Source organism: Zootoca vivipara, chromosome 6 (assembly GCF_965207765.1).
Source record: "Zootoca vivipara chromosome 6, rZooViv2.hap1.1, whole genome shotgun sequence".
In the NCBI taxonomy this organism is placed as follows: Eukaryota; Metazoa; Chordata; class Lepidosauria; order Squamata; family Lacertidae; genus Zootoca; species Zootoca vivipara.
The window spans coordinates 13,758,504-13,785,277 of NC_142589.1; the positions used below are offsets into that span (position 1 = coordinate 13,758,504).

General features: G+C 46.3%; 1 protein-coding gene across 2 annotated transcripts; it reads right to left on the minus strand.

The window, feature by feature from the left end:
- Positions 1-3,454: 3,454 nt before the first annotated feature.
- On the minus strand, positions 3,455-24,802 carry CA6 (carbonic anhydrase 6). 2 transcript variants are annotated; one of them, XM_035118813.3, is made up of 9 exons: positions 24,645-24,802; positions 20,679-20,858; positions 12,462-12,610; positions 10,481-10,576; positions 9,863-9,929; positions 9,384-9,541; positions 7,946-8,069; positions 7,315-7,413; positions 3,455-5,572 (listed from the first exon to the last, which is right to left on the minus strand). In XM_035118813.3, the coding sequence occupies exons 1-9, from the start codon at positions 24,721-24,723 to the stop codon at positions 4,959-4,961; spliced, it is 1,566 nt and encodes a 521-aa protein (XP_034974704.3). In that variant the 5' UTR covers positions 24,724-24,802; the 3' UTR covers positions 3,455-4,958. The 2 variants fall into 2 exon arrangements, with proteins under 2 accessions (XP_034974704.3, XP_034974703.3); XM_035118812.3 differs by having other exon boundaries at positions 7,940-8,069.
- Between the last annotated feature and the right edge of the window lie 1,972 nt (positions 24,803-26,774).

Consider the following 26,774-nt stretch of genomic DNA (forward strand, 5'->3'; position numbering starts at 1 on the left):
GACAGAGTCCTTATTTCATTGCAGGAAGCCCTGCCAATGGAAAGAAGTGAAACTCTATATCTGTCCAATGCCTGCACTGGCATTTCTAGCCTTAAAAAGCCCCCACGCCCAACTTAATGGGGTTCCTAACGAGGTCTCAAATGACTCAGTGGACCCAGAATAATTCTGAATTCCTTGCTGGAGAGTGTATGTGTGTTTGCAGGGGGGTCATGATGTTTTGGCACGTATCCCTGCTCGTTAAGGAAGTGAAAGGAGTCTGTTACAACACCGTTTTTTAACCTCAACTCTTCCCCTGCTGGATTGGTATCAATTGCCAGGCTATAATGGCTATAACTAAAACACTAATTTTAATCATTTTGATTTTCATTAAAGCACCAATGGAGCTCTAATTTTGATTCAGCCTTAGCTTAACAGGCAAATAAGTCTAGAAGGCAGTATCCCTTAAATGCCTTCCATCTAGCTGGCTTGAGATTTTGCTGTCTGCTTTTCGTGAAAGTGGACATTTCTCCCACGACCTAGAAACAATCATGAAAATTTGCAATTTAATTTTAAGCACAATTTGTGTGCTTTACGTTTACTGTGTGCTTTAAAAAGTGGTGAAGGGGTGTCCTTGCTTGTGGATGAAGTGAGGAATATAATGCACATTTGAGTTTTTTAATTATTGTTATTTTAGTATTGAACTAGGGTTATTTTAGAGGGGAAAGCAGGTTTTTAGGATTAAGGGATGTATAACACACATTCTGGGACCCAGGTGGCACTGTGGGTTAAACCACTGAGCCTAGGGCTTGCTGATCAGAAGGTCAGCGGTTCAAATCCCTGTGACGGGGTGAGCTCCCGTTGCTCGGTCCCAGCTCCTGCCAACCTAGCAGTTCGAAAGCACGTCAAAATGCAAGTAGATAAATAGGAACCGCTACAGCGGGAAGGTAAACGGCGTTTCCATGTGCTGCTCTGGTTTGCCAGAAGCGGCTCTGTCATGCTGGCCACATGACCTGGAAGCTATACGCCGGCTCCCTCGGCCAATAATGCGAGATGAGCGCGCAACCCCAGAGTCGGTCACGACTGGACCTAATGGTTAGGGGTCCCTTTACCTTTAACACACATTCTAAGGGACGCGGGTGGCGCTGTGGTCTAAACCACTGAGCCTAGGGCTTGCCGATCGGAAGGTCGGCGGTTCGAATCCCCGCGGTGGGGTGAGCTCCCGTTGCTCGGTCCCTGCTCCTGCCAACCTAGCAGTTTGAAAGCATGTCAAAGTGCAAGCAGATAAATAGGTACTGCTCCGGCAGGAAGGTAAAAGGTGTTTCCGTGCGCTGCTCTGGTTTTGCCAGAAGCGGCTTAGTCATGCTGGCCACATGACCCGGAAAAACGTCTGCTCCCTCGGCCAGTAAAGCAAGACTGGACTTAACTGTCAGGGGAGCTTTACCTTTACCTTCAACACACATTCTGGTTTAAATCTGTTTTGCTGCTCTACGCCCAGCAGTGGGTTATCTCAGCCAAGGGATACTGGCCAAGTCAGTGGAGGCTGGTTCATTAAGGGCAAATGGGGCACTGCCCCACAAGCATCTGTTTGCCCTAAGCCACTCCCCACCTGCCTGCTTTGTTACTCAACAGGAAAGGTAGCTTCTTTCCCTTAGTTTCAGTATTGCCCTTATAGAACCGAATGGAGGAGGATGGGGACAAAACTACAGTCAAATGGCTCTGTCTGTCATTTACTCTGGCCATCTGCTGGTGAGCTCCCTGTCTTACACCCTACCAGTTTCAATGGGAACCTGCCACCTCTGGGCCAAGGAAGGAAATGGGAGAGGAGTGATAAACCCAGGTGGTTTTTCTATCAACAGAACTAACAATTTCTCCAAACAGGCTTGATTCTCCTGGGTGGTGTGTGTGTATATGGAAACATACCAAAACCCCTTTCACATAGAAAACTATAGGATGCTCAGATTAGAAAGGTATTAACCTAGCCTTGCCCTTGACATGCTAGCTTTCCACATGCAACCTGAAGTGGCAGAGCCAGGTAAACCACCTATGGGTGAATTAGGCCTGCCTGAGTGGGTCCCTTTTCCTGGCCCAGTACTAAAGACTTAAAAAAAAACCCAGAACAAAGGATTGTTTGTTCTTTTGGTTTAGAGGTAAAGGTAAAGGGACCCCTAACCATTAGGTCCAGTCGTGACAGACTCTGGGGTTGCGCGCTCATCTCGCATTATTGGCCGAGGGAGCCGGCGTATAGCTTCCAGGTCATGTGGCCAGCATGACAAAGCCACTTCTGGCAAACCAGAGCAGCACATGGAAATGCCGTTTACCTTCCCACTGTAGCGGTTCCTATTTAACTACTTGCATTTTGACATGCTTTTGAACTGCTAGGTTGGCTTTTGCTTTATACCAAGGCAAATTGTTGGTCCATCTAGCTCAGTGCTGCCTACACTGACTCTCTCTGGTTTCAGGCAGGGGATATATTCTCAGCTTTACTAGGAGATGCTGGGGGATTGAACTTGGGACCTTCTGTGTGCAAGGCAGACGCTTTACCACTGAGCTATGACTCTCTGGGGTTCCATAGAGGGCTCTTTCCCAGCCTTACCTGGAGCTGCCTGGGATTGAACCTGGGGCTCTCTACATGCAAAGCAGATGCAGCTAGGGTCTCAGCCACACACTCCATTTATTGGGACGCTCAGCTGGTCTCAACGATCAAGGTAGGCTCCCATAATTGACCCGAGTTGTCCTAAGGAATTGGCAATGCAATCAAATGCTTCTTTTTCAAGAATTTTGAGTCCCAGCATGTTCAGTTGATCTTGCTGCCCAGTAAGTTTTGAGCTTCGACCTACTGTAAATCTCCCAGTTTCATTATGGGTTTCTGTTTACTTACCGTCTGCCCCATCCCATCCATTTTTAATTGTTGCTTGTTTGGACTTCATATAACAAGACACACAAGTTTAATCACAATATATGATTGATCTTCAAGTGCCTCCAGACTGCCTATTATTAAGCATCCATTTTAATACGTTTGCAAGAGGTTAAATGAATCTGCAACACAGCAAGTATTAATCCACACTTTCCAGCTCATTTCCCTCATCACTTTCCTTACTGCAAAAAGAGAATTGGATTTGTTCGACACACTCCCAAGCAACTATAATGGTGCAACCTGAATTTGCCAGTATATGATTGAATCCCTCTTGAAAACAATGACAGTCTGGAGGTGTCCTTGGTTTCAAGGTGCATGATGAGTTTCTCACCTGCCCCACAAAACAACAAAACAGTATTTGTCTATGAACAAAGGGGAAGAGTGTTTAAAAAGACAATTTTGTAAAATGAGTGGACACTGTGTGTACTGTTTGCTGGTTGATTGTTATTTTTCATTTCCCTGGAAGGGGGATACATTTTGTACAAAAGATCATTGTCTATTTTTGTAAATAGAGCAAAAAATAAAAGTCATCTTATAAAGCCTGAAAAAAACACAAGAATGTTTAGTGTTGCTAAAACTCGGGAATGACAAGCCAGGTTTAACTGGTGCATACTTTATTATCATTATAACATGGTTGTACTGCCTCTAGAAGCCAAAGAAGAAAACAAAAAACCCTAAACATGTTTGTTTTGCCATGAAATGCACACAGCATTGGTTTAATCCCATCTCCAGTTTCCCAGGTGGAGTTGATTGAGGTTAAGCCCTAACGGGTTTGCAAACAATTCTGCTTCAAAGAGAGGCCTGTGTCCTCCTGTTTTCATAAACCTAAACTCAGTACTCAGATCACACCCAGATGATTTAGCCAATAAATGCTTGGGGGTGTGTAAACCTCTGATTTAAATTCAAATGCGGTTTTTCTCAGGATCACACTTGCAGGCTAATCTTCCCTTCCGAAACAAAATGGCAGTAACCATATATCAGGAAGTGTGTATATCTATCCATGCATGAAATAAGATTTAGTTGCATATTTTGAAAGCTGGAACAAACAATGTCACCAACGCACACACATCAGGATCCTGAGAAGTGCAGATGTAGCGTCAATGGCACCCATGCAGATATGAAAGGAGGATATGTTTTCAGGACTTAAGAGGACAGGGCAATCAGGGATCTAGGATGGCTCTGAATCATGCAAAATGTTTAGGCAGATAGGTGGTCATCTCCACACACTGTACATTTAACACACTCTTACACTGCTTTTTAGCAAGGCATGGCTTCCCCCAAAGTAATCCTGGGAACAGTAGTTTGTTAAAGGTGCTGAGAGTGTTTAGGAAACCCCTTGCAGAGCTATAGTTCCCAGCACCCTTAAAAAACTACAGTTCCAAAGATTCTCTGGGGGAAGAGAGTGGCATAAGGGGCAGCTTTCAATGAATGGTGAGGATGTGACCCAAACGTGATTGGGATGGGAAGAGGGTGGGGATCTCCTCCCCACCCCTCACATTAGCCACACATGGCTAAACCTGCCAGCTAATCTAAGGCTTTGTCTATCTCTCATCACTACCCTGATATGGAGGACTCTCTGTGGGACAATCAGGTGATTTATCTTTACTTCTCCCAGGGTCCCTCTCTATAAGGATTATCATGCTATGCAGGGAGAAGTATCCGAAACACAGACAATTCTACATGATCTCACAAACAGGCCCCCAAACAAGAACAAAAAATACAGAATGAAGATTCCCCCCCCCCTCTGCCTCTTGCCGTCTCCTGCAGTTTGTGTTCATTTCCATTTCATGCTGACATAATCGGTAATAAACATGAAAGAAATACGGGGCATATCTTCCTCATCCCCTGGCGAGATTTTCCTGCAATGAGAATATCCCCTCCTCTCCCCCCAAGGATCTGGCCCAGTCATTAGAAGACCTGGAGAAGCTCTCAGCGTGGAAGGAGAATTAGTCTATAATCTGGATATCTTGAAGGAAAGGTGGGGAGTAAAGACTACATTTGGGTCCCAACCAATCAGGTTTTTTTTTTTACCTCTCAGCACGGATTCATGCCTGATCAGCGAGAATCACCCGCAGCTGGTGTTAGCATCAACCACCACACCCCCCCACAAGGTCATGGGTGTTTCCCCCCAAGATATGATATCCCCCTTCTGGTTGTCCTGCTTGCACAGGGTGAGTTCCTGGACATCGTTGTTGTCTAGGAGGCTGCTCCAGAGGTTGACGTGGCTCATCCAACCGGAAAATGGGTTGGCGAAGATGTCCATCACAGGGTTCTTGTACTTCCCAAGGAGCGCCTTCCCGCCGCTCTGGATCACGTAGCCTCTCTGGACGTTCTTGACCGTGCCCTTGGCTCCGTTGACCCACAGGTTGACGGTGCCCGAGTCGGAGGCCCAGGTGATGCAGTGGTGGACCCACTCCTCGGACTTGCGGTGCAAGTCGAACTGCACCGCTGTGCCCCCAATGGACACACCCACACTGGTGCCCACGGTGACCACCAGCTCATTGTCCCTCTCCGGGGTGGAGTAGAAGAAGACCGTTTGCCGCCCCTCGTTCAGGTTCTGGGCCCAGAAGCAAAGCGTGAAGGTTTTGAGCATCATGGCCTGCAGGGGGCGCACCTCGGCATAGCTGGCCGTGTTGTCACGGGAGAAGTAAAGAGCTTGGGCGTGGACCGGGATGTGACCTGGAAGAACCAATCAGAACCTCTCAGGCGTGGGCTGGGAAAGACATTTGTTCTACAATAGGCTGGTCCTCTTCCAGCGGAACCATAACCCACTGCCCTTTGTTTAAGGCAGGCTTCCTCAAACTCAGCCCTCCAGATGTTTTTGGCCTACAACTCCCATGATCCCAAGCTAGCAGGACCAGTGGTCAGGGATGGTGGGGATTATAGTCTCAAAACATCTGGAGGGCTGAGTTTGAGGAAGCCTGGTTTAAGGGGATGTGACCAGCTGGATGAATTCAGGATGAATTTGAAAACATTCCTGTCCTAAAATTTACAGCATGCTGTACGTTGAAGGAAAATTATATGAAAATGATGTATCGCTGGTATTTAACACCTACTAAATTAGCAAAAGGGACACGGGTGGCACTGTGGTCTAAACCACCGAGCCTCTAGGACTTGCTGATCAGAAGGTCGGCGGTTTGAATCCCCGCGATGGGGTGAGCTCCTGTTGCTTGGTCCCAGCTCCTGCCAACCTAGCAGTTCAAAAGCATGCCAAAAAGTGCAAGTAGATAAATAGGTACTGCTCCGGCGGGAAGGCGTTTCCATGCGCTGCTTTGGTTTTGCCAGAAGCGGCTTAGTCATGCTGGCCACATGACCCGGAAAAACTGTCTGCGGACAAATGTCGGCTCCCTCGGCCAGTAAAGCAAGTTGAGTGCCACAATCCCAGAGTTGTCTGCAACTGGACTTAACTGTCAGGGGTCATTTACCTTTTTAAATTAGCAAAAATGTATAGAACTGCTTCAAATGAATGTTGGAGATGTAAGGAGAAGGAAGGCACGTTCTACCACATGTGGTGGATGTGCAAGATAACCAAAGCATTCTGGGATATGATATATCATGAGTTGGAAAAAATATATTAAAATAATGATGGTGGAAAAAATCAGGAAGCTATTCTACTAGGAATTCTAGATGCAGAAATACCAAAGGAGTAGAAAAGACTATTTATGTACACGACAGCAGTGTGGATGCTACTGGCCCAGAGATGGAAACAACATAAAGTCTTGACCAGAGACAAATGGCTGATGAAGATGATGGAATACGCCAAAATGGCGAAAATGACTGGGAAAATCAGAAACCAGGAAGATAGAAACTTTAACAAGGAACGGGAAAAATGTATAAGTTATCTAAGAGAACACTGTAAACAGCTAAAATCTTTGGTAGGATTATAAACACTTGTAATATATGAAAAACTAAGGTAATAATGGATTTTTTAAGATAAATGGAGAAAGTATAGGATGCAGTAGAAAAAGTTTGACAATGGAAACCATGGAGGGGTGGACGGAAGTCTAAGGGTTCAGGGAATCCTATATGCTTATCATTATTAATGTTTAAATTCAAGTGTATATTGTAAAACTGAATAATTTTTTTAAAAGGAACCATTCCTGTCCACCCAGGCATTTAGTAGCTGAGGGATGCAATTCCCAGCGACGTGAAGATCACTGGATAAACGAAGTTTTTAATCGCAGCTGTTGTTGTTTTTAGATGTTTTCAATTGTTATCATTTTTAGAGTGTTTTAACCTGTTTTAGAATGTGTTTGCTTTGTTTTTGTTTGTAAATCTGTTTGGCGCCCTGGGCTCCTTGGAGAGGAAGGTCAGGGCCTAAATCCAAAAAATAAGTCTTCTAGCAACTTGCAAATTTAAGAACAGAAAACATGCCATAAATATTCAGGGCATGGGGAGGGGAAGAAGTCTTATTCTCTTACCAGGTTTCCCCATTATAGCCAGAACGTGCTTCTTCATTGCCTGCAGCTGAGTCCGTATTTCATCAAGTGTGGAAGAGACGGTTGACGGTTGACACATTTCTGGAGCAATGGAAGGATAGTTAGGCTTAATCCTCTTCTTATTTTTATATACAGTCGTACCTTGGTTTTTGAACAGCTTGTAGTTCTCGGATGTTTTTGGCTCCCGAACGCCGCAAACCCAGAAGTGACTGTTCCGGTTTGCACACTATTTTTGGAAGTCAAACATCCGACGGGGCTTCCAATTGGCTGCAGGATCTTCCTGGAGCCAATCAGAAGCCGTGCTTTGCTTTCTGAACGTTTTGGAAATCGAACGAATTTCCGGAACAGATTCCGTTCGACTTCCAAGGTACGACTGTAGTCTCAGCAGTGCTTGTAACATAAGGCAGGGCTTATGCTACGGGAGAATGCTCTTGTGCTCGGATCCTGCTTGGGTGCTTGCCACTGGGGCACGTGGCTGGCCACTGTGAGAACAGGGTGCTGGACTAGATGAGCCTTTGGCCTGACCCAGCAGGCTCTTCTCATGCTTTTAATGCCTAGGGTCCTCCACTCCTGTCGTCTGCCTCCCTGCTGGCCTTGAGCTACTCACTTGTACCTTGGGTAACCTTGGCTTGGAAAGACGATTTGACTATTCGGTCATTGAGGGGCTGGACGTGGCGGTAATCGTTCCTCAGGGTAGTGTTCTCCCAGTCCAATAAGGCATTCTCCAGCAGCTTTATCTACCAAGAAAGCCAAGCAATATGTTCAAGAATAACAGGAATCTCCTCCTTGACATTCCACCTCTGTCCTACCTTGGAAACAGAACTGCAAGGCTCCTTCCTATTCTAAGGCTTGCTGCAGACCCGACCTAGAGCCATTCCTCTTGGGAACAGGAGGTAGGTACACAGGCTGCAACATTTAACATTCTGGTGCAGCATCCTTGCTGGTTCGTCTTTAACATTGCTTGGTTTTGAAGTGGCTGGTGGAGAAAGCTGTTTGCTGGGGCTCACTAATCTACTCATATAAATAATAATTGTCACCCCTTTACCTAAAGGAGCATCTTTCCTCATATGAACTTGCCTGGGCCTTGAGATAATCTGGGCCTTGTGCGTTAACCCCAGAGGGTGGAATAGCTCCCTGTGAGATGGTTATGCCAGAAAGGCTGCTGGGCATTCGTTTTGACAGCATTCCTGTGCCAGGAAAATACATGGATAATGCAAACGGGGAACATGGAATTGGTTGCTGCCGCAAGCCAGAGATTGTCAGCAGCTATCGGGCATGTTATTGGTGGCTGCGTCAAGAGTTGGTGTTGATTGGCTGTCGCTGCATGAATTGGGCGGGCGATCGGCAGCTTCTGCCGGCGAGGGGACAGACTAACGGTGGCTTTTGCAGCACACACAAGTGGTGGGTTAGGTCAATTGGGTGACCGATTTTCAGCATCCCCCCCCCGTAAAAAATCTCAAATCTGCCCCCCCCAAAAGCTCAGCAACTCTGGGCAATCTCCCCCCATTTTCTTAATTTGGAGTCCCCAAAACACATCCTTATACACGAGGGTGTGTTATACACAGAAAAATACGGTATATTCTTGCTTTCCCAAGTGTTTTGGTTGCCCCAATGATTTGATGCTTTTACTCTATTATAGCTGAGTACACACCATACTTTTGAAGCATTCCCAAAGAATCTTGGGAAATGTGGAATCATAGAGCTGGAAGGGACCCCAAGGGTCATCAAGTCCAACCCCCTGCAATGCAAGAATATTTTGCCCAACATGGGGCTCGGACCATGTCGGTTGCTCCCTCTCAGTGATAAAATCCCCAGCATCTTTAACCACCTATAATCCCCAAAATTCTTTGGAGGGCACAATGTGGCATAAATGTGCTTTAAATGTACAGTATGCTGTTTACATAGCCTATGGTTTTAATATGTTTTATACATTTATATTACTGTATTATAACCTTGCTGTAAATCGCTTTGGGGGTTTAATTCTGAAAAGCGACTGAAAAATTCAACAAAAAAGGGAACAGACAGACTAATGCAGACCAGTGCTTTCTTACCTGTGTGTGAGACAGCTTGATGGGTGAATCAAATACAGTCCAAATCACGTTCTCTGTGCATGGCGGTGTGGTCAGAGAGCCCTGGTATCTATAGAAATTGGCAAGGTTTTCTGGAAGCATGGACAGGAGATCCAGAGTGTTGAGTGTAGTTGACTGCCCTAAAAAAAAATACACACACATACATAAAGGCTTAGCCAAAACAAAATAAAAAAATTCCTTCCAGCAGCACCTTAAAGACCAACTAAGTTTTATGTTTTGGTATGAGCTTTCGTGTGCATGCACACTTCTTCAGATACTTCTTCAGATTTATGCAATGTCTAAAGCAGATCAAATACTGGGTGATAGCTTTCAGCAGCTAGCCAACACTGCAGCGATGAAATATCCCACCGCTCAAAACCAGGGTGGTAAAGAATCAAAATCATCCACCTTCATCTTGCTTGACGAAGAAATACCATGCCAAGATTTAAAGGGAAACATACCTGCTAACTTGATTTTGGCCAAGCTGGCAATGAAGTCGCTATAGTAAGTGTTTTCTAGGTTGCCATCCTGCAATAAAGAAGGGTAGTTTTTAAAATGGGGCATGTTCAAATGGGAAAAGGATGTGGGGAATATCTATAGCTCAGTTGTGATAGCACCTGCTTTGCATGCAGAAGGCCCTAATTCAATCGTTGGCATCTCCAGATTTGACTAGGGATATCACCTGCCTAAAATTCTAGAGAGCCATTGACAGTCTGAGTGGGCAATATTCAGCTAGATTGATTAATATAGGGCAGCTTTCTTTGTTTTCTCTCTCTCTCCACCCATCCATAATATGCTTCACCGCTACATTTTGACACAGGGAAAAGCCACAGAGATAACATTTTTTTGCATTTTGCCTTTTCTTTTTGTCTGGCACCCCCTAGTGGTTCCTCTCTTTTTAAAACCCAAATTGTTTGCAACAGCACACAAAGCAGCATCTTCTCGCCAGAAGAAGAAAAACAAACTTTCTGCCAATTCTAGATCTCAGAACCTGGGCAACTGACTTTTGTGAATCTGAAACTTTTTCCAAATGCATCTTCAATTTAAATAGATAGATTCTGCCTGGATTAGCCACCTACCGCGAAGAGAAAGGCCAGAACTGCCAAGCCATCCGGTTGAACCTTCGCTTGCTCGATGCTTGCGTACTTGGCTGAGTTGTAATGGACGATATGCAGCTGGGGAAAGGAGAAGGATGGCAGTGGTTAAAAAGCCAGGCAAGGCCTTTAGCTGAGTGGTAGAGCGCATGGCTTGCACATACACATTTGATCCTGATAGTCTATGGAGAAATAAAGTTGTTCCAAGCCATTCTTCAATCTTACGGTTTGTCTAAACAAAATAAAAAAAAACTCCTTCCAGTAGCACCTTAGAGACCAACTAAGTTTGTCATTGGTATGAGCTTTTGTGTGCATGCACACTTCTTCAGATACATGTCTGTTGAAACCAGAATTATTATACCTTTGTGTCTCTCTAGTTTGATTTTGTTTTTAAGCAACAATTATCAAAAAAAGAAGAAGGTAGCTGCATTATTCTCCTGCAGGAAAAGCAAAGCTTTGAGGTTTCCCAGTCAATAATCCACTCTGTTGGATGCCTGATCCATGGCTGGTGGCAATTGTAATCAATGGGGGTCAGAAGGAAAAGAAATGCAGAGAGGTTCCACCTGTGATAATTGCACTCTTAACAGGCCATTCACACCCACAAAAGGCTGCAGCTGATAACACAGACATCTTGGCTTTGGTAAGTGAATTAACATTTGTAGAGCGATTAACAAGCAAAACAAAGCAACCTATTCTCCTCCTGATTAAAACCAAAGGTGATGGTGCTAAACCTCTTGAAGAATTGTTAATTCAGAGGGTGTTAATTCAGAGGTTGCAGTTCTCCTCTCTTCAATTTATTACAGTAATAGGAAGTGAAGGGAAAACATTCTGTTCCTGACACTTGAAGAGCAGGCCAGATGAAGACATGTTGAGGCCCTAACATAAAGTCAAATTTGAAAGGGCCCATAGCACTTTTTAAAAAAGTGTTGTAATTATGGGGAGGCCCCTCACAGAGCTACAATTCCCAAAAAATTACAGTTCCCATAATTATTTGGGGGAAGCCATGATTGTTGCATGTGGCATAAGAGTGATTTAAATGTATGCATAGGTGTAGCCTTAGATCTCTGGTTTGCAGTCTGCAGCACAACAATAACATTTAGTGATTTTTATTTTTATTTTTGTATTCGGAGGCCCCTCGTGATCTGAGGCCCTATGCTCTGGCTTACTTACCATGCGCTCCAATCCCACATTGCTAGAGAGTTGCTACCAGTCGGCAATACTGAGCTCAACCAGAAATAGTCTTGACCTGGTATAAAGTACCTTCTGCTTTTGCTATGAGTTTGTGAGTGCGGGCGTTTGGTTCCCTACCCCCTTTCCTCTGCATGGAGGCAAAGGAAAACAACCCCTAGGCATTTTTCCTGAGGAAGTTAAAGACATTATAATTCCAGGATTCGATCTCGTGCCTTCGAACCGAGTGCTCAAACAGGTATGGCGGCATGTGTCAGAATAATAGGCAATCCCTACCCATGACCAGAAATAAAGGAAAAGCTTGTCTGCCCATTTTTGCCTCTGGCCATGCCCACCGCCAGCATTTAGCCCTCTACAAGCTGCCCAGAAGGGTGTTCTTTCCAAAGCTAGGAGAGCTTCTGCCAGCACAGTGTTGTGGTTAAGCGTGTCAGACTACGACTTGGGAGACGAGGATTCAAGTCTTGGCTCAGATTAGGGTTGCCAGACTCAATAGAGGACAGGACTTCTGTGCCTTTAATTGCCCTGCTCTCTTTTGAGTCTGGAAACCTTAAAGAGAAACCAGCAGACCCTTTGTTTAATTTCCAAGCAAAGGGTCTGCTGGTTTCTCTTTAAGGTTTCCAGACTCAAAAGAGAACAGGTCCTGTCCTCTATTGAGTCTGGCAACCCTAGCTCAGATTTAAAGCCGACTGGAGAAACTAGGACACACCACCTTGAGCTCCCTGAAAGGAAAGCTAGGATATAAAGGGGTGGTATTAACCAAACAAGGAAATAAATGTACCTCGGCAATGTACCTCATCCCATCCACTGTGTGTTCCGAGCCGCTAGTCTCAAGATCCATTCCTCCCCAATGGAAATGGAACTGGACAGCCGTGAAGGTCCCTGGAAGCCCTTTGGTGATGGTCATGGTTGAAGGAAGGTCTATCTGGACTGGGAGGCATAGTGAAAGCAGGAAGTAAGGTCAGGTGGAAAACAACTGTTACAGCAAGGCTATAATAACCGCATGGGTATGTATGTATATACATACAGTGGTACCTCGATTTAAGTACACAATTGGTTCCAGAAGTCTGTACTTAACCTGAAGCTTACTTAACCTGAAGCGAACTTTCCCATTGAAAGTAATGGAAAGTGGATTAATCCGTTCCAGACGGGTCCGCGGAGTGCTTAAACTGAAAGTACTCAAAGCGAAGCGTACTTAAACTGAGGTATGACTGTATGTATGTATGTACATATTTTGTTATTGTTCCACTGTTCGATTTTGTTCCTCATTCACAACGTGCAAGAGCAACGTAAAAGAATGTTGCAGTAGCATTTATAAACACAACCCTTGGTAACTTTTCCTTTCCTTTTAAAAAGTTCCACTTGTGAAGGTTCCCTTGCTGGCCAACTCTCCCCAGAACTGTTAGAATGTTTGTGAATGTTCCATGGTATCACAGCTGCTCAGGCAAAAGCAGAAGCAGAAGGAGTGAGAGCCAGAAAACAGCCTCCTTTGAGCCTCTTCGATTTTAAAACATGCCTCATTGATGAATCCAAGATACACAGATATTTTTTAAAAAAAAAACACAACAAGAAGAACCACCACCACCACGGAGTAATAATTTTCCTTTCAGGTTTTGAGGGATGGCTGCATTTGCGTGTCTATAATACAGGATGGAAACAGGTTTGGAAACATCGTCCTCAGTTTTTAGATGCCAGCCTAAGGAATTTTCATTTACCCAGGCTTTTAGTGGTTAAGGTAGCTCATCTTTTAGCTTCTCTTTCTTGTTTTTAGGAATTTTATAATGTATATCATTTTGCATTGGGCTTTTGACTGAGTTTATTTGCTTGTATCTTGTTTTTTAATTCAATTGCTTCCCCCCAAGTTGTCAAGAGTACATACATGGTGTCAGGCAATATCTCACAGGTAAACTGGTCCCAAGCAACTAACAAATGCAGTTATTGTTATTTAGAACAATATTAACTTGGTCATTACTTTAAGAGCCATAGATCTAATCCAGAATGAAGGTGGGGGGGAGGGGAAGGAGAGAGGGAGGGAGGGAGGGAGGGAGGGAGGGAGAGAGAGAGAGAGCAGGAAACAATTGACTCTTCCTCCTCTCTATAAGATCCCCTGCCAAACTGTGAATAGAACATTTCATTCCTTTGCAAGGAACAAAAGCGGATCTGATTCCCATCCTGCTTTGGAATTCAGAAGGAGATGAGTGCTTTTGTTCAGGAGCTCTCCGGAGGGCAAGCCAACCGAAAACATGTTTCTTTCCGCAGATTATACCCCTTGTGATGGATGGGATCAAAACAAAAACCTAAGTTAAAATAAAAATACACCCACAAACACAGCCTGCAGCAAGTGCCATAATGATATACACACACAAAAAATGGTTTAATTGTGTAATCATGCTTTGAACTGTGGTTTCATAATTGGGGTTGTTCCCTGTTTACTTTTTCTGAGCAGCCTGGTCGACATGGGGAGGGGAATGTGGGGGGGGGGGAGCAAAACAGAATTGCAAAGAAGGTCATTGGGCCAAACTGGGAGGAAGGTCCACTGACAACCAGGACCGAGTTTTTGTTTTGTTTTTCTAAAGGGTAAAGGGACCCCTGACCATTAGGTCCAATCGTGACTGACTCTGGGGTTGCGGCACTCCGCTCACCTCGCGTTATTGGCCGAGGGAGCCAGCGTGGCCAGCATGACTAAGCCGCTTCTGGCGAACCAGAGCAGTGCACGGAAACACCGTTTACCTTCCCGCCGGAGTGGTACCTATTTATCTACTTGGACTTTGGCGTGCTTTCGAACGGCTAGGTTGGCAGGAGCTGGGACCGAGCAACGGGAGCTCACCCCGTCATGGGGATTCGAACCACCGACCTTATGATTGGCAAGCCCTAGGCTCTGTGGTTTAACGCACAGCGCCACCCGTGTTGTTGTTTTTACACCACAGCAAATACACTTTGGAAAGAGCACCTGACTTATTTTCGTGGTTAGGAATGCAAACAAACGAATAAGGGAAGACTGTACAGCCTCCCTCCACTGTCAGAGGCAGGTGTCTTTGTGTACCAGTGGCTGGCAAATGCAAGTGGGAAAGAACAATTTTGGCCTGGCTGGCCCTGTCAGAACAGGAGGCCGGACTAGATGAGCCTTTGACCTGACCCGGCCAGCAAGGCCCTTCTTATGTTCTAAGTCAGGGGTCAGGTCAGCAAACTTTTTCAGCAGGGGGCCGGTCCACTGTCCCTCAGACCTTGTGGGGGGAGGGCGGACTATATTTGGGGGGGGGAATAAATGAATGAATTCCTATGCCCCACAAATAACCCAGAGGTGCATTTAAAATAAAAGCACACATTCTACGCATGTAAAAACACACTGATTCCTAGACCGTCAGCAGGCCGGATTTAGAAGGCAATTGGGCCGGATCCGGCCCCTGGGCCTTAGTTTGCCTACCCATGTTCTAATCTAAGTCATCTTGCTCTCCTTCAATGGCTTAAGAGGGGGATTAGATGAATTCATAGGGCGTAAGGCTCTCAAGAGCTGCTAGTCATGAGGGCAATGTTCTGTCTCCTCTGTTGGAGATAGCAATACCTCCAAGCTACTGGACTCCAGTCCTGCTTTTAGGCTTCCCAGAAGGCATCTGGTTGGTTACTGAACTAGATGGGCCACTGTCCTTATTCAGATGGGCTCTTCTTATGGTTGTTGTTTTAAATCAGGGGTAGGCAACTGTGAGGGACGAGGGATACAGGGAAGTCCCTCCCATCTTAAGTTCCAGCCCATCCCCAAGCGCGGGAGAGAGTAAGGAGAGCTCTGCCTCCAGCGGAGAGTCAGGAAGTGGTGTCCGAGGCTCAGGCAAGGTTGTGGAGCCCAGGCCGCAGGTGGGACAGGAAGTTGGACGCACAGGGGGGAGGCCAATTCCCCCAACTCCCGAATTGCGACGCAAACGTAGGGGGAAGAGGTTGGGTCTGCCAAAGCTGTGGTGCTGGAAGAAAACGCGCCAATCGCCATTCGGGAGTTCAGACACCTCACCTTAAGGATGCATTTTTACTGCTCTGAACACTGTAAATAATCAGCACTTAATAAAAACCTTAAAAGACCATGCTGGAGTCGTTACTCTAGAGTAGCCATACCAGGCCCTCTGACAGCAACCTAAGGCTTGTGGGCCAGATGCGGCCCAATCGCCTTCTCAATCCGGCCTGTGGATGGTCCAGGAATCAGCGTGTTTTTACATGAGTAGAATGTGCCCTTTTACTTAAAATGCATCTCTGGGTTATTTGTGGGGCATAGGAATTCGTTCATTCCCCCCCCCCAAAAAAAAACCAACAACATATAGTCCGGCCCACCACATGGTCTGAGGAACAGCGGACCGGCCCAAGGCTGAAAAAGGTTGCTGACCCCTGTTTTAAATCTTCTCCTCCATTTTAGCCTCACAACAACCCTAAGAAGCAGGTTAGCCTTATGTTGCCATGACAGGTGCCAGGTCTCCCAGGGAGCTTCTTGGCTGAGTGGGGATTTGAACCCTGGTCTCTCAGGTCTTACTCTTGACACTCTAACCACTATGCCACACTGGCTCTTAATGCATACACCCTGCAAGGTATTTAATGTAGTGCAAACAGAGAAGGAGGAGAGATTTTACTTTCTTGGGCTCCATGATCACTGCAGATGGTGACAACAGTCACGAAATTAAAAGACGCCTGCTTCTTGGGAGAAAAGCGATGACAAACCTAGACAGCATCTTAAAAAGCAGAGACATCACCTTGCCGACAAAGGTCCATATAGTTAAAGCTATGGTTTTCCCAGTAGTGATGGATGGAAGTGAGAGCTGGACCATAAAGAAGGCTGATCGCCGAAGAATTGATGCTTTTGAATTATGGTGCTGGAGGAGACTCTTGAGAGTCCCATGAACGGCAAGATCAAACCTATCCATTCTGAAGGAAATCAGCCCTGAGTGCTCACTGGAAGGACAGATCCTGAAGCTGAGGCTCCAATACTTTGGCCAGCTCATGAGAAGAGAAGACTCCCTGGAAAAGACCCTGATGTTGAGAAAGATGGAGGGCACAAGGAGAAGGGGACAACAGAGGACGAGATGGTTGGACAGTGTTCTCGAAGCTACGAACATGAGTTTGACCAAACTGCGGGAGGCAGTAGAAGACAGGAGTGCCTGGCTTGCTCTGGTCCATGGGGTCATGAAGAGTCGGACACAGCTAAACGACTAAACAACAACAAAGCAGAGAAGGATGGCTGGGAGATTGCAGGGGACGGGGCAGAGGCCGGCATGAGAAGCAGTGCCTTCATTCCCCTTGTGCATGCGCAGAGAGTGAAGGATAAATACCCCCAAAAAAATAAACTGAAGGGGTTTGGCCTGGATGACCCGTTGGGTTGCTACCAACTCAGCAGTTCTATGGTTCTGTGACTGAGGGGCTGTTCTCCCTCCACGCCGAAGGAAATCGCCAGGGTTTTGCCAAAGCCCTGGGCAGCCGATGCACTCCTGACAAAAATTGGTTTAGGCTGACCAGCAACAATGGTGTTTTTTAATGAGCCTGCATGCAAAATACAGAGCACTAAAGAGGGGGAAGGGGTCCAGGGGAAGGGAACTTGACAAAAACAGCAGTTCACAAAAAAGCAACAACTAATTTTCAGAGAGCAAAGGCTGGTAACACTGCGGTGCTGAAACCCCCTAATGAGAGGCTGGTCATACACACCGTGTATAATAAGCAGGCAGCCTCAACAATGATCTCTTGGGGCAATACAATTAGAGATTCCTTTCCCTGGAGACAGTTTGTCTCAGTTCTCCACTGCTCCCCCCCCCCCGCCTCCGCCCCCACCCCCAATCTGTCAGCCATCCATGGGTTCTTGTTTTTGCTTCCCATTGCATTCCTGCCTCACCTTTCTCTCTAAGGAGCACATGGTCCTCCCCGCTCCTCGTTTCATCCCCACAACAACCCTGTGAGGTAGGTTAGGCTGGGAGGCAATGACTTACCCAAGTTTCATGACAGAGCGGAGATTTGAACCCTGGTCTCCCAGGTCCTAGTCTGACACCCTAAGCACGACACAACAGGGATATAGAGAGAATTGGAGCACAATACCACAGTTCGAAAGCACGTCAAAGTGTAAGTAGATAAATAGGTACTGCTCCGGCGGGAAGGTAAACGGCATTTCCGTGCGCTGCTCTGGTTCGCCAGAAGCGGCTTAGTCATGCTGGCCACATGACCTGGAAGTTGTACGCCGGCTCCATAGGCCAGTAAAGCAAGATGAGCGCCGCAACCCCAGAGTCGTCCGCGACTGGACCTAATGGTCAAGGGTTCCTTTACCTTTACCTTACTACTTTAAATAGCTGTGGCTTCCCTCAAAGAACCCTGGGAACTGTAGTTTGCTAAGGGCTCCCGAGACCCCTTATTCCCCTCACAGAGCAAGAGTTCCCAGAGTGGTTTAACAAATGACCCCTCTTCCCAGGGGACTCTGGGAATTGTCACTCTGAGAGGTCAGTAGGGGTCCTCTCCTCCTAACAGCACCCTTGGCAAACTAGAACTCCCAGAATTATTGGTATCACAGTGCTTTAAAGGTATGGTATGAATGTTGCCTAACTTAGGTCCTCTCTAATTTCAATGGGTCTTCTTAAATGACTTCATATAGATAATAACTCAGTCTAATCCGCCTTTAAAGCAATCTAAATGGGTGGTCAGCCACAGATATTGTGGTAGCTAATTCCACAGTGGGAAGAATTACTCCCCCTCTCCAGTCAAAACATATGGTGAGACTGAGGTGTCCATTCTTACCCAAGAGGGTTGGCTGATGGTTTATCAATGGGTTGAGGAGATTGCCTCTTGAGAACAGATCTTCAGATTCTCTTCAGAGGCTGAAAAAGGTGCAGCTTTCTAGCTTAGACATGACTTCCCCAAAAGAACTCTGGGAAGACTAGTGTGTTGGGAATTGTAGTGCTGTGAGGGGTAAACTACAGTTCTCACGATTCTTTGGAAGAAACCATGTGCTTTAAATGTATGGTAGGTATGCAGTCTTGGTAGCTATTGCCCACAGCTAAATAGAACCTCCAGGCTTTTAGGAGTAGTATGCAGCTAACCAGGGACCCAGGTGGCGCTGTGGTTAAACCACAGAGCCTAGAGCTTGCTGATCAGAAGGTCGGCGGTTCGAATCCCTGTGACGGGGTGAGCTCCTGTTGCTTGGTCCCAGCTCCTGCCAACCTAGCAGTTCGAAAGCACGTCAAAATGCAAGTAGATAAATAGGAACCGCTACAGCGGGAAGGTAAACGGCGTTTCCATGTGCTGCTCTGGTTTGCCAGAAGCGGCTTTGTCATGCTGGCCACATGACCTGGAAGCTATACGCCGGCTCTCTCGGCCAATAATGCGAGATGAGCGCGCAACCCCAGAGTCGGTCACGACTGGACCTAATGGTCAGGGGTCCCTTTACCTTTTTATGCAGCTAACCACTACAATGGCCATTTGAAGGAATAACCACAAAGGAATAAACTACAGTTCCCAGGATTCCCAAGCATTTCCAGGTAGCACTAGGAATGTCCCCTGTGTGAGACCCTGAAGAGCTGCTGCCAGTCAGTGTAGACAATACTGAGCAAGATTGACCAATGGTCTGGCATGGGATAAGGCGGCTTCCTGTGTTTCTACATTTCCCCTGCTTTTCAAATTCACATTATACTGGTATAAAAAACACACAAACACAGTGAGTTTATCTATCAACTCCGCTGCTCATCATGTTATGCATTGTCAGAAATAAATTCTAGAAATATCCCCATAGTGCACGGGAAGGATTAGCCAGCATATAACTTTGGAAGCCGCTCTTTTGTCCTTTTATTTTTTAATGTCTCATGAACAAATGCAAACATCTCCTACATTCTCGATTGTGTACATGCTGCTGACTGGATCGCCCGCCTCTAGTTTGAGAAAATCAGCACAAAATTAGCAGAATAGATTTTTTTTTAAAAAAAGGAAAAGAAAGAGATGACAAAGCAAGAAGCTGAAATAAACGAGATCAGGAGAGGCAGCTCGGTCAATTAAAAAAAGAAGCTTTTGTGAATGACAGTCAGCTGAAAATGTAAAAAAACCAACAACTCTGACTTCAACCATCACTAGGTATTTGAAAGACATTGCAGGGTTGATGTTATGTATCACACCAAAATTTACACCACGCTTAAAACAGGGGCTGTTTGGCACTTATATCCAGCTTTTAACCTTGGTTAAAAACAGATTTAAAGCCCTGGTTTCAAATGGGTTTAAAGCTAGCTTTGGTTTCAGATTAGTTTCAAGCTAACCCTGGTTTTAAATGGGGTCAAAGATAACCATGGTTTCAAGGGGCATCTGGTTTTCGAATGGGTTTGAAGCTAACCATGGTTGCCTTAAACTTGGGGCAAACAGCTACACCATGGTTCATGCTGATTAGGGAAGGAAGTGTATAATTTGCATGGCAGAGAAGAGGAGAAAGAGGCTAAGGGAGGCTACAAGCTTCCAGGGTTCTCCTGATCTCATAACCATGGTTAAGACAGAGATTGGGAAATGCTATGTCTTCATGGTCTTAGGCAAGCTACAACCCCACAGTAGTAATACAAAGGATAATGATGCTCAGTTACTTTACAGTCTCATAATAAATGTCCCTTGTAAAAGAATAAGAACTGTTGAAATGTCTTGTTATTATCAACCGACGGGCTGATTTAGCAGCCTTAAGGGCTTGCATATCTAGAAAATAACCCCTGTCTTGAATTGTTATTCTGCATTTGGGAAGTGAATCAGGACTTGACATGGTAGGTAAACACATTCCCAGGAACACAGTGAGCTGCCTTATACCAAGTCAGACACTTGCTCCACCTAGCTCAGTATGGTCTGCACTGACTGGCAGCAGCTGGCCAGGGTTTCAGGCAGGGGACATTCCCAGCTGTACCTGGAGATGCCATTGGGGATTGAACCTGGGACATCTTGCATGCTTATCCACTGAGCCATGGTGCCCTTCCCCACAGCCATTCGGCAGATTCACCACCTTTTTTTACCTGTTCCTCATATTCACCTGAATGCCCATTGTTAGTCATGGTGAAGGTTCCTTGCAGGGGCCCAGCATAGCCGTGGAGCTCCAGCGGTTCCAGTTCTGGAGAGTATTGGACAGACCTCTTCCGAATATCAATGGGGGACTGACGCTTTCCGAGGCAGTCTGGGAAGTGATTTCCCCAGTGCACTTCATCCAGTTCCCCTTCAGAAGCAATGTCAGAGAGGAGGGAAGAGAGGAAGAGAAAGGGGAGAGGCTGTCAGGCTGAGCTTGCAATGAAGAAATTGCCTTGGGTAGAAGTCCAAGGTACAGCTTCTGAGGCACACAGCCCATGGCAGCTTGAGACCAAGATACCTGAACTACCATGTCTCTCCTCTCCTATACCCAATTGATCACTCACTCTACAAGAGAGGGTCACCTGCAGGAGGTTCATATGATATAGGAATAGGGCCTTCTGTGTGGTGGCTCCAGCCTTTTGGAATTCCGTCCTGTTAAATATTAATTTGAAAGTACACCATATATTTAAAGCACATGGCTTCCCCCTTTCAAAAACAACAACATGGGAACTGTAGTTTGTCAAGGGTTCTGGGAATTGTAGCTCTGTAAGAAGTAAACTACTGTTCCCAATATTTGGGGAGGGGGGAAGCCATGTGGTTTAAATGTGCTTTAAATCTATGGTGTGGGGCAATGCTTTATGCGCTAAATGCTTCCCTAAGAAGTTGTGTTCTTATGGTCTGACCACTCAGACGCATCCAAGTGAATCTCCTCTTGCCGCCTGCCACTTTCTCAGGTGTTCCCTGAAGTTGGTGTATAAACACTCTAAAGGCTTTGATGTTGCTGTGGTTTAATTAATAAAATACATTCCATGACATCACAGCAAGTCAGGGCAGGGCAGCCAACCGCAGCTTGTAAACAACAGCCTGTTTAGGTAGTGTGGTGGGGCTTGCCTGTAAAAGCTCCAATATTCTTTTAATGCCCAAATCATTAAAGCAACTCATGCAAATGGACAAGGCTCTTTCCTCTCTCTCTCTTCCTATGTCTCTCTTATCAGTATATTTAGCCCTTATGGCCAGGCATGGGCCTCAAAGCTGCCTCTCAAATATCCCTACTTTGTTTGCAATCGATACCGAAACCTTTCCTCTCATCTTTGTCAGTCAGAGGCATCGATCCGTTCCGCCACACTCACTGCTTTCCAAAGGAAAGTGCAGCAGAGACGAGGCAGAAAACAGACGCATTGGCCTTTTTGCAGCAGCCTCCAAAAGAATGGCTAATGGACAAGGATGGTGGAGGCTGTAGTCCAGCAATATGAAGGGGGGGAGGGAAGTGGGGAGACACAGCTTCCCCATGCCTGGGCTCAAGGCTCCTGGGAGCACCTTCCAGAAAGGAAGCTCCCTGCTGTGTCTCTGCATGAGTGGCTGTTCTGGCTGCTATTAAGACTGTTCAAAACAGGGATAGGAACCTGTGGCTTTCCAGATGACGTTGGACTGCAACTCCCCTCAACCCCTAGCCCCCAGGGCCAAATGTCAGGATGAAGGGAGTTGTAGCCTGCAACATCTGGAGGGCACCAGGATGGCTATCCCTGAGTTGAGAGAGTCACAGTGAAGAGACCTCCTGTTAGTGCCATAATGCTCCCTAGTTGAGCCTGAGCCAACTGCTCATTCCAATCCTAGATCAATTTGGTCATATGAATGGAGGCCTGGAGCTCAGCAGTTAGAGAATTTGCTTTGCCTGCAGACGGTCCTGGGTTCAACCCATTGCATCTCCAGGCAGGGAAGGGAAAGATCCCTGTGTGCAGTCTTGCAGCATTACTGTCAGTCTCTGTAAGTGCTACTGAACTCAGTGGACCAGTGGTCTGGTCTGACTTCACTCCCTCTGGTCCTGTTTTGTGGGGAGCAGCCTGTGCTCCAGGGATAGATTCTCCCTACTGTTTTCTGACAATATATCTGCATTGCTGATAATTGCTTATATATATGTATATTATATACATAGCTAGGGCTGCCATATGTCCGGAATTTCCGGGACATATCTGGGATTCGTCCGTTGGGCGGAATTTCTGAAAATCGGTAAAATTGTCCGGTATGGCAACCCATGTCGGAAGCAGTGTTAGAAGCTGATATATGAAAGCTAAGAGCTAAATGACACCTTAAACCTAGGTCAGGGGTCAGCAGCCTTTTTCAGCCGTGGGCCAGTCCACCATCCCTCAGACCTTGTGGGGGGCCAGACTATATTTTGAAAAAAAATAGTGAACAAATTCCTATGCCCCACAAATAGCCCAGAGATGCATTTGAAATAAAAGCACACATTCTACTCATGTAAAACACCAGGCAGGCCCCACAAATAACCCAGAGATGCATTTGAAATAAAAGGACACATTCTACTCATGTAAAAACATGCTGATTCCCAGACTGTCCGCGGGCTGGCTTGAGAAGGTGATTGGGCTGCATCCGGGCCCCGGGCCTTAGATTGTCTACCCCTGACCTAGGTTATGGGCGCAACAACAGAATGTCTAGGCACGCTTTTTAAAATAACAATACAAAGCTGAAAATGAATGAACTGCAGCTAAAATATTATGTTCATTTTTCACATGGTCTAGTCCTTCCCCTGCCCACCCCCCTAATATTCTTAAGAGGGTCTCTTCTCCAGTCTTCAGAGAGTAGCTGGAAGTGGGGAGGCAGGAAAAGGTCCTCCTTTCCTTCCACTCTGCAGTTTTAATCTGAAATCTTAGGCACAGCACTGTGGCCAGAGCTCAGAAAATGCTCACGCCAATGAAATTCCCTGTCACAAAATGCGCCTAGAACAGGGGTCAGCAAACTTTTTTGGCAGGGGGCCGGTCTACTGTCCCTCAGACCTTGTGGGGGGCCGGACTATATTTTGAAAAAAAATATGAACAAATTCCTATGCCCCACAAATAACCCAGAGATGCATTTTAAATAAAAGGACACATTCTACTCATGTAAAAACATGCTGATTCCTGGCCTAGAACAATGGGAGTTTTGAACACTGGTCGGAAGTGTTGTTTTTTGGGCAAATTTCCTTTTAAAAAATAGTTCAAAAAAAGCTCAACTCCTCTTGTGTCCGGATTCTCATTTTTTGTAATATGGCAACCCTAACATAGCATAAGAGGTGTTAAGTTCTTGCTTCGTTTTATTAAGGGGGTTGCATTACCCTTCCCCACAAAGAATAAATATTTTTCTGCAGGCATGGAATTTTCCTTTACACAGGACATTAAAAACAAAAACTTGTATATCTCCCACTGTAATGATACAACCCACACCACCACCTCAATTTATATTTAGTCCTTTGATACCCTATGTTTCCCCCAGGGAACTTAAAAAAAATATCCTCGCAACAACTCTTTGAGTCAAGCTAGCTGAGATGTTGTAAATTTCTCCAAGACACCACTTCAGAGCTAAAAACGGGGATTTGAATCTGTAACCATGTGCACACTACAAAGCACATTTCCACCAAAGAACTCTGGGATATGTAGTTTATTGTGAGAGCTAACAACAGCAGCTCTGTTGGGGATAAACTACAGTTCCCGGGATTCTTGGGGGAGAAGGAATGCGCTTTAAATCATAGAATCATAGAGTTTGGAAGAGACCACAAGGGCCATCCAGTCCAACATGCTTGCATCTCCCCAATCTCTTGTCTGATGCACTAGCCACTATGCCACACTGCCTTTCAACCCCATCATTCCACCACATGTGCAGACTTGGCATTATTTTTAAGCCTCCATGCGTAGGACTACGGCGTGATGCTGCAATTCTCATCCTATTTGCTCGGAAGCAAATCTTGCTGGAAACAAATAGGATTTATGTCTGAGCAAATATGCCTGGCTTATATAGCTCAATTTAAATCTAAGCCTTTCGTTTCAACCGGGGTGTCAGCCCTGCAAGTTTCCAGCAACAGAAGGCAGAATGTTAAATACAATGCCTACTGCCTCCCCCACCCTCCACCTTGCACCCCATCCCAATCCTGTCTCCTTATTACCTTTGTAGGTCCAGTGCAGGACATGAGAAGAGCTCAGCTGCAGAAGGAACAGGGGGAGCACCCAGCTGCTAGTCCTCATGGCTCTCCCAAGTCTGAAAGCAGGTGCCAGCGAGGAAACGGCCCGTCTTCTTCTCTTATTTACTCTGGAAAGAGTAAATAACAATTTACTTTAAAGCCAGCCTTCCCCCCGCCCACTGCCCGCGCTCAGTCCCCACCTTTCACCGCTCCCTGCCAATAATAACAGATATCAACCTGCTGGGGTATTCCCCCCCCCCCAGCTTACATCTCCTAATGATATCTTATTGACCCACCTGGGAGAAGAGCTGCCAGGCACTCTAATGGGATGGCAAAATAGCAAAGAGCACAAGGTCAATGGCACCAAGGCAATGTAACGTTCTGTACTTTTGCAAAGCTTGCGGTCTCCCTTCTCGGGAGCCGGCGTTATTGGCCTTCTGTACAGAAGCGTCCTGGAAGCATTAATGTTTAATGCTTCCCAGCATGCATTAGGGCAGGGAGGGGGGTAAGGAACCTCCAGCCCGGGGGCCAAAGGCAGCCCTCCAAGACTCTCTGCCTGGACCTCAGGCATCTCACATACACAAAACACACCCACTCCACCGGCTTCATTAGTTACAAACCCCAAAATCTGGGATCCCCTCCAAACTGGTGCCAAAGCTTTGCAGCCGTTTTGCACCGAAAACCCCACGTTTTGCACACACAAAATTTGGGGCCATCGGTATCCCCAACCCCAGCATTGCCCAATTGACTCCAAACTGGTGGCAACGTTTTGCAATATTTTTGCACCCTTTTGTACCGTGAACCCTGTTTTGCACCGCCACCCCCAAACTGAGGAATCAACACTCAAACAGGGAGTCATAGGTATCTCTCCCCCCCCCCGACCCCCAAATGCAACATTGTCCAATTCACTCCAAGCTTGAGTGATTTTGCCTGGCTGCAAAGTGCCCTTGAACTCTGATCATGCCTCATTTGCCTGAACAAAGGAGTGTGTGTGTGTGTGTGTGTGTGTGTGTGTGTGTGTGTGTGTGTAGAAAATAGCCTACTGTACAAAAATAAAGTTTACATTTACATTTGTTGCTCTGGCCACCTTTGCCTCCGGCCCCTCCCACCACTTGCATGTGGCCCCTGGGAGTTTTCACAGAGGGGAATGTGGCCCTCGAGCTGGAATAGTCTCCCTACTAATGCACTGGGTCTATAGTATAAAGGCACGGGGTGTAGCCACTGTACTGAAGGAAAGCCGGTTTGTGTTTGGTTAGCATCCGGGTGGGAGGCCATCCAGGACCTCAGGCGTGATGCAAATTTCATAAACAAGACTTCAGGCACACAGATGGATTGCCAAGGAGAAAATGTCAGACTCGGCACCAGAATGTAGCAAGTTTGGTGTACTGGCATGGGCTCCCAGACCTAGAAGCACAAGAACACATCCCAGAATAATGTGCTACTGAGGAGGCAGTGCACGGGCTCCATCCGAATCCCTGATCCCGGAATGAATTGGGCTGATTCGGGTTGACTCAGGATTTGGCTGGAGTGAGTTGAGGCACTGGAGCTATTTGGATCTATCAAAGCAGGATGGAGAGATCTGGTAGCAAGGAGGGTGGAGGAGACTGTGCAAGTTTGGTTCAAGGTCCAGGTCAGGTCAGGTTGGCTCCAGATCATCCTGGGTCAGATTTTTCTCTCACTTTTTGGGGAGAGGGGTCTAGTTTGGATGCCGTGTCTTGTTTTTCTCCTGTCCTTCATCAGCTGTACTCTACATCTGGAGGGCACCAGGTTGACTGTACCAGCCAAGGCATCCTCACTCCCACCATTTACCTTCAAAACAACCTTGCGAGGCGGGAAAGGGTGAGAGAGGTGACACCTGGCCGAAGGTCACTCTGTAAGCTTTGTAACTGAGTGGGGTTCTCTTTAGCCTGTCCCTTTATTGGTTTAAAACAGGAGCTGTAGACCCCATCACGACAGGAAAACACTTTGCGTGTGCTGAGAAATACCTTGCTCTTAAATTCATCACTGTCTTAATAAAAAGAGAGAGAGAGAGAGAAACTTTTGGTCTCTTTCATGAGGATCCATACCTCGGATCAATGTTTTTGCAGCGCTGGCAAACCCCAGATCTGTGATTTC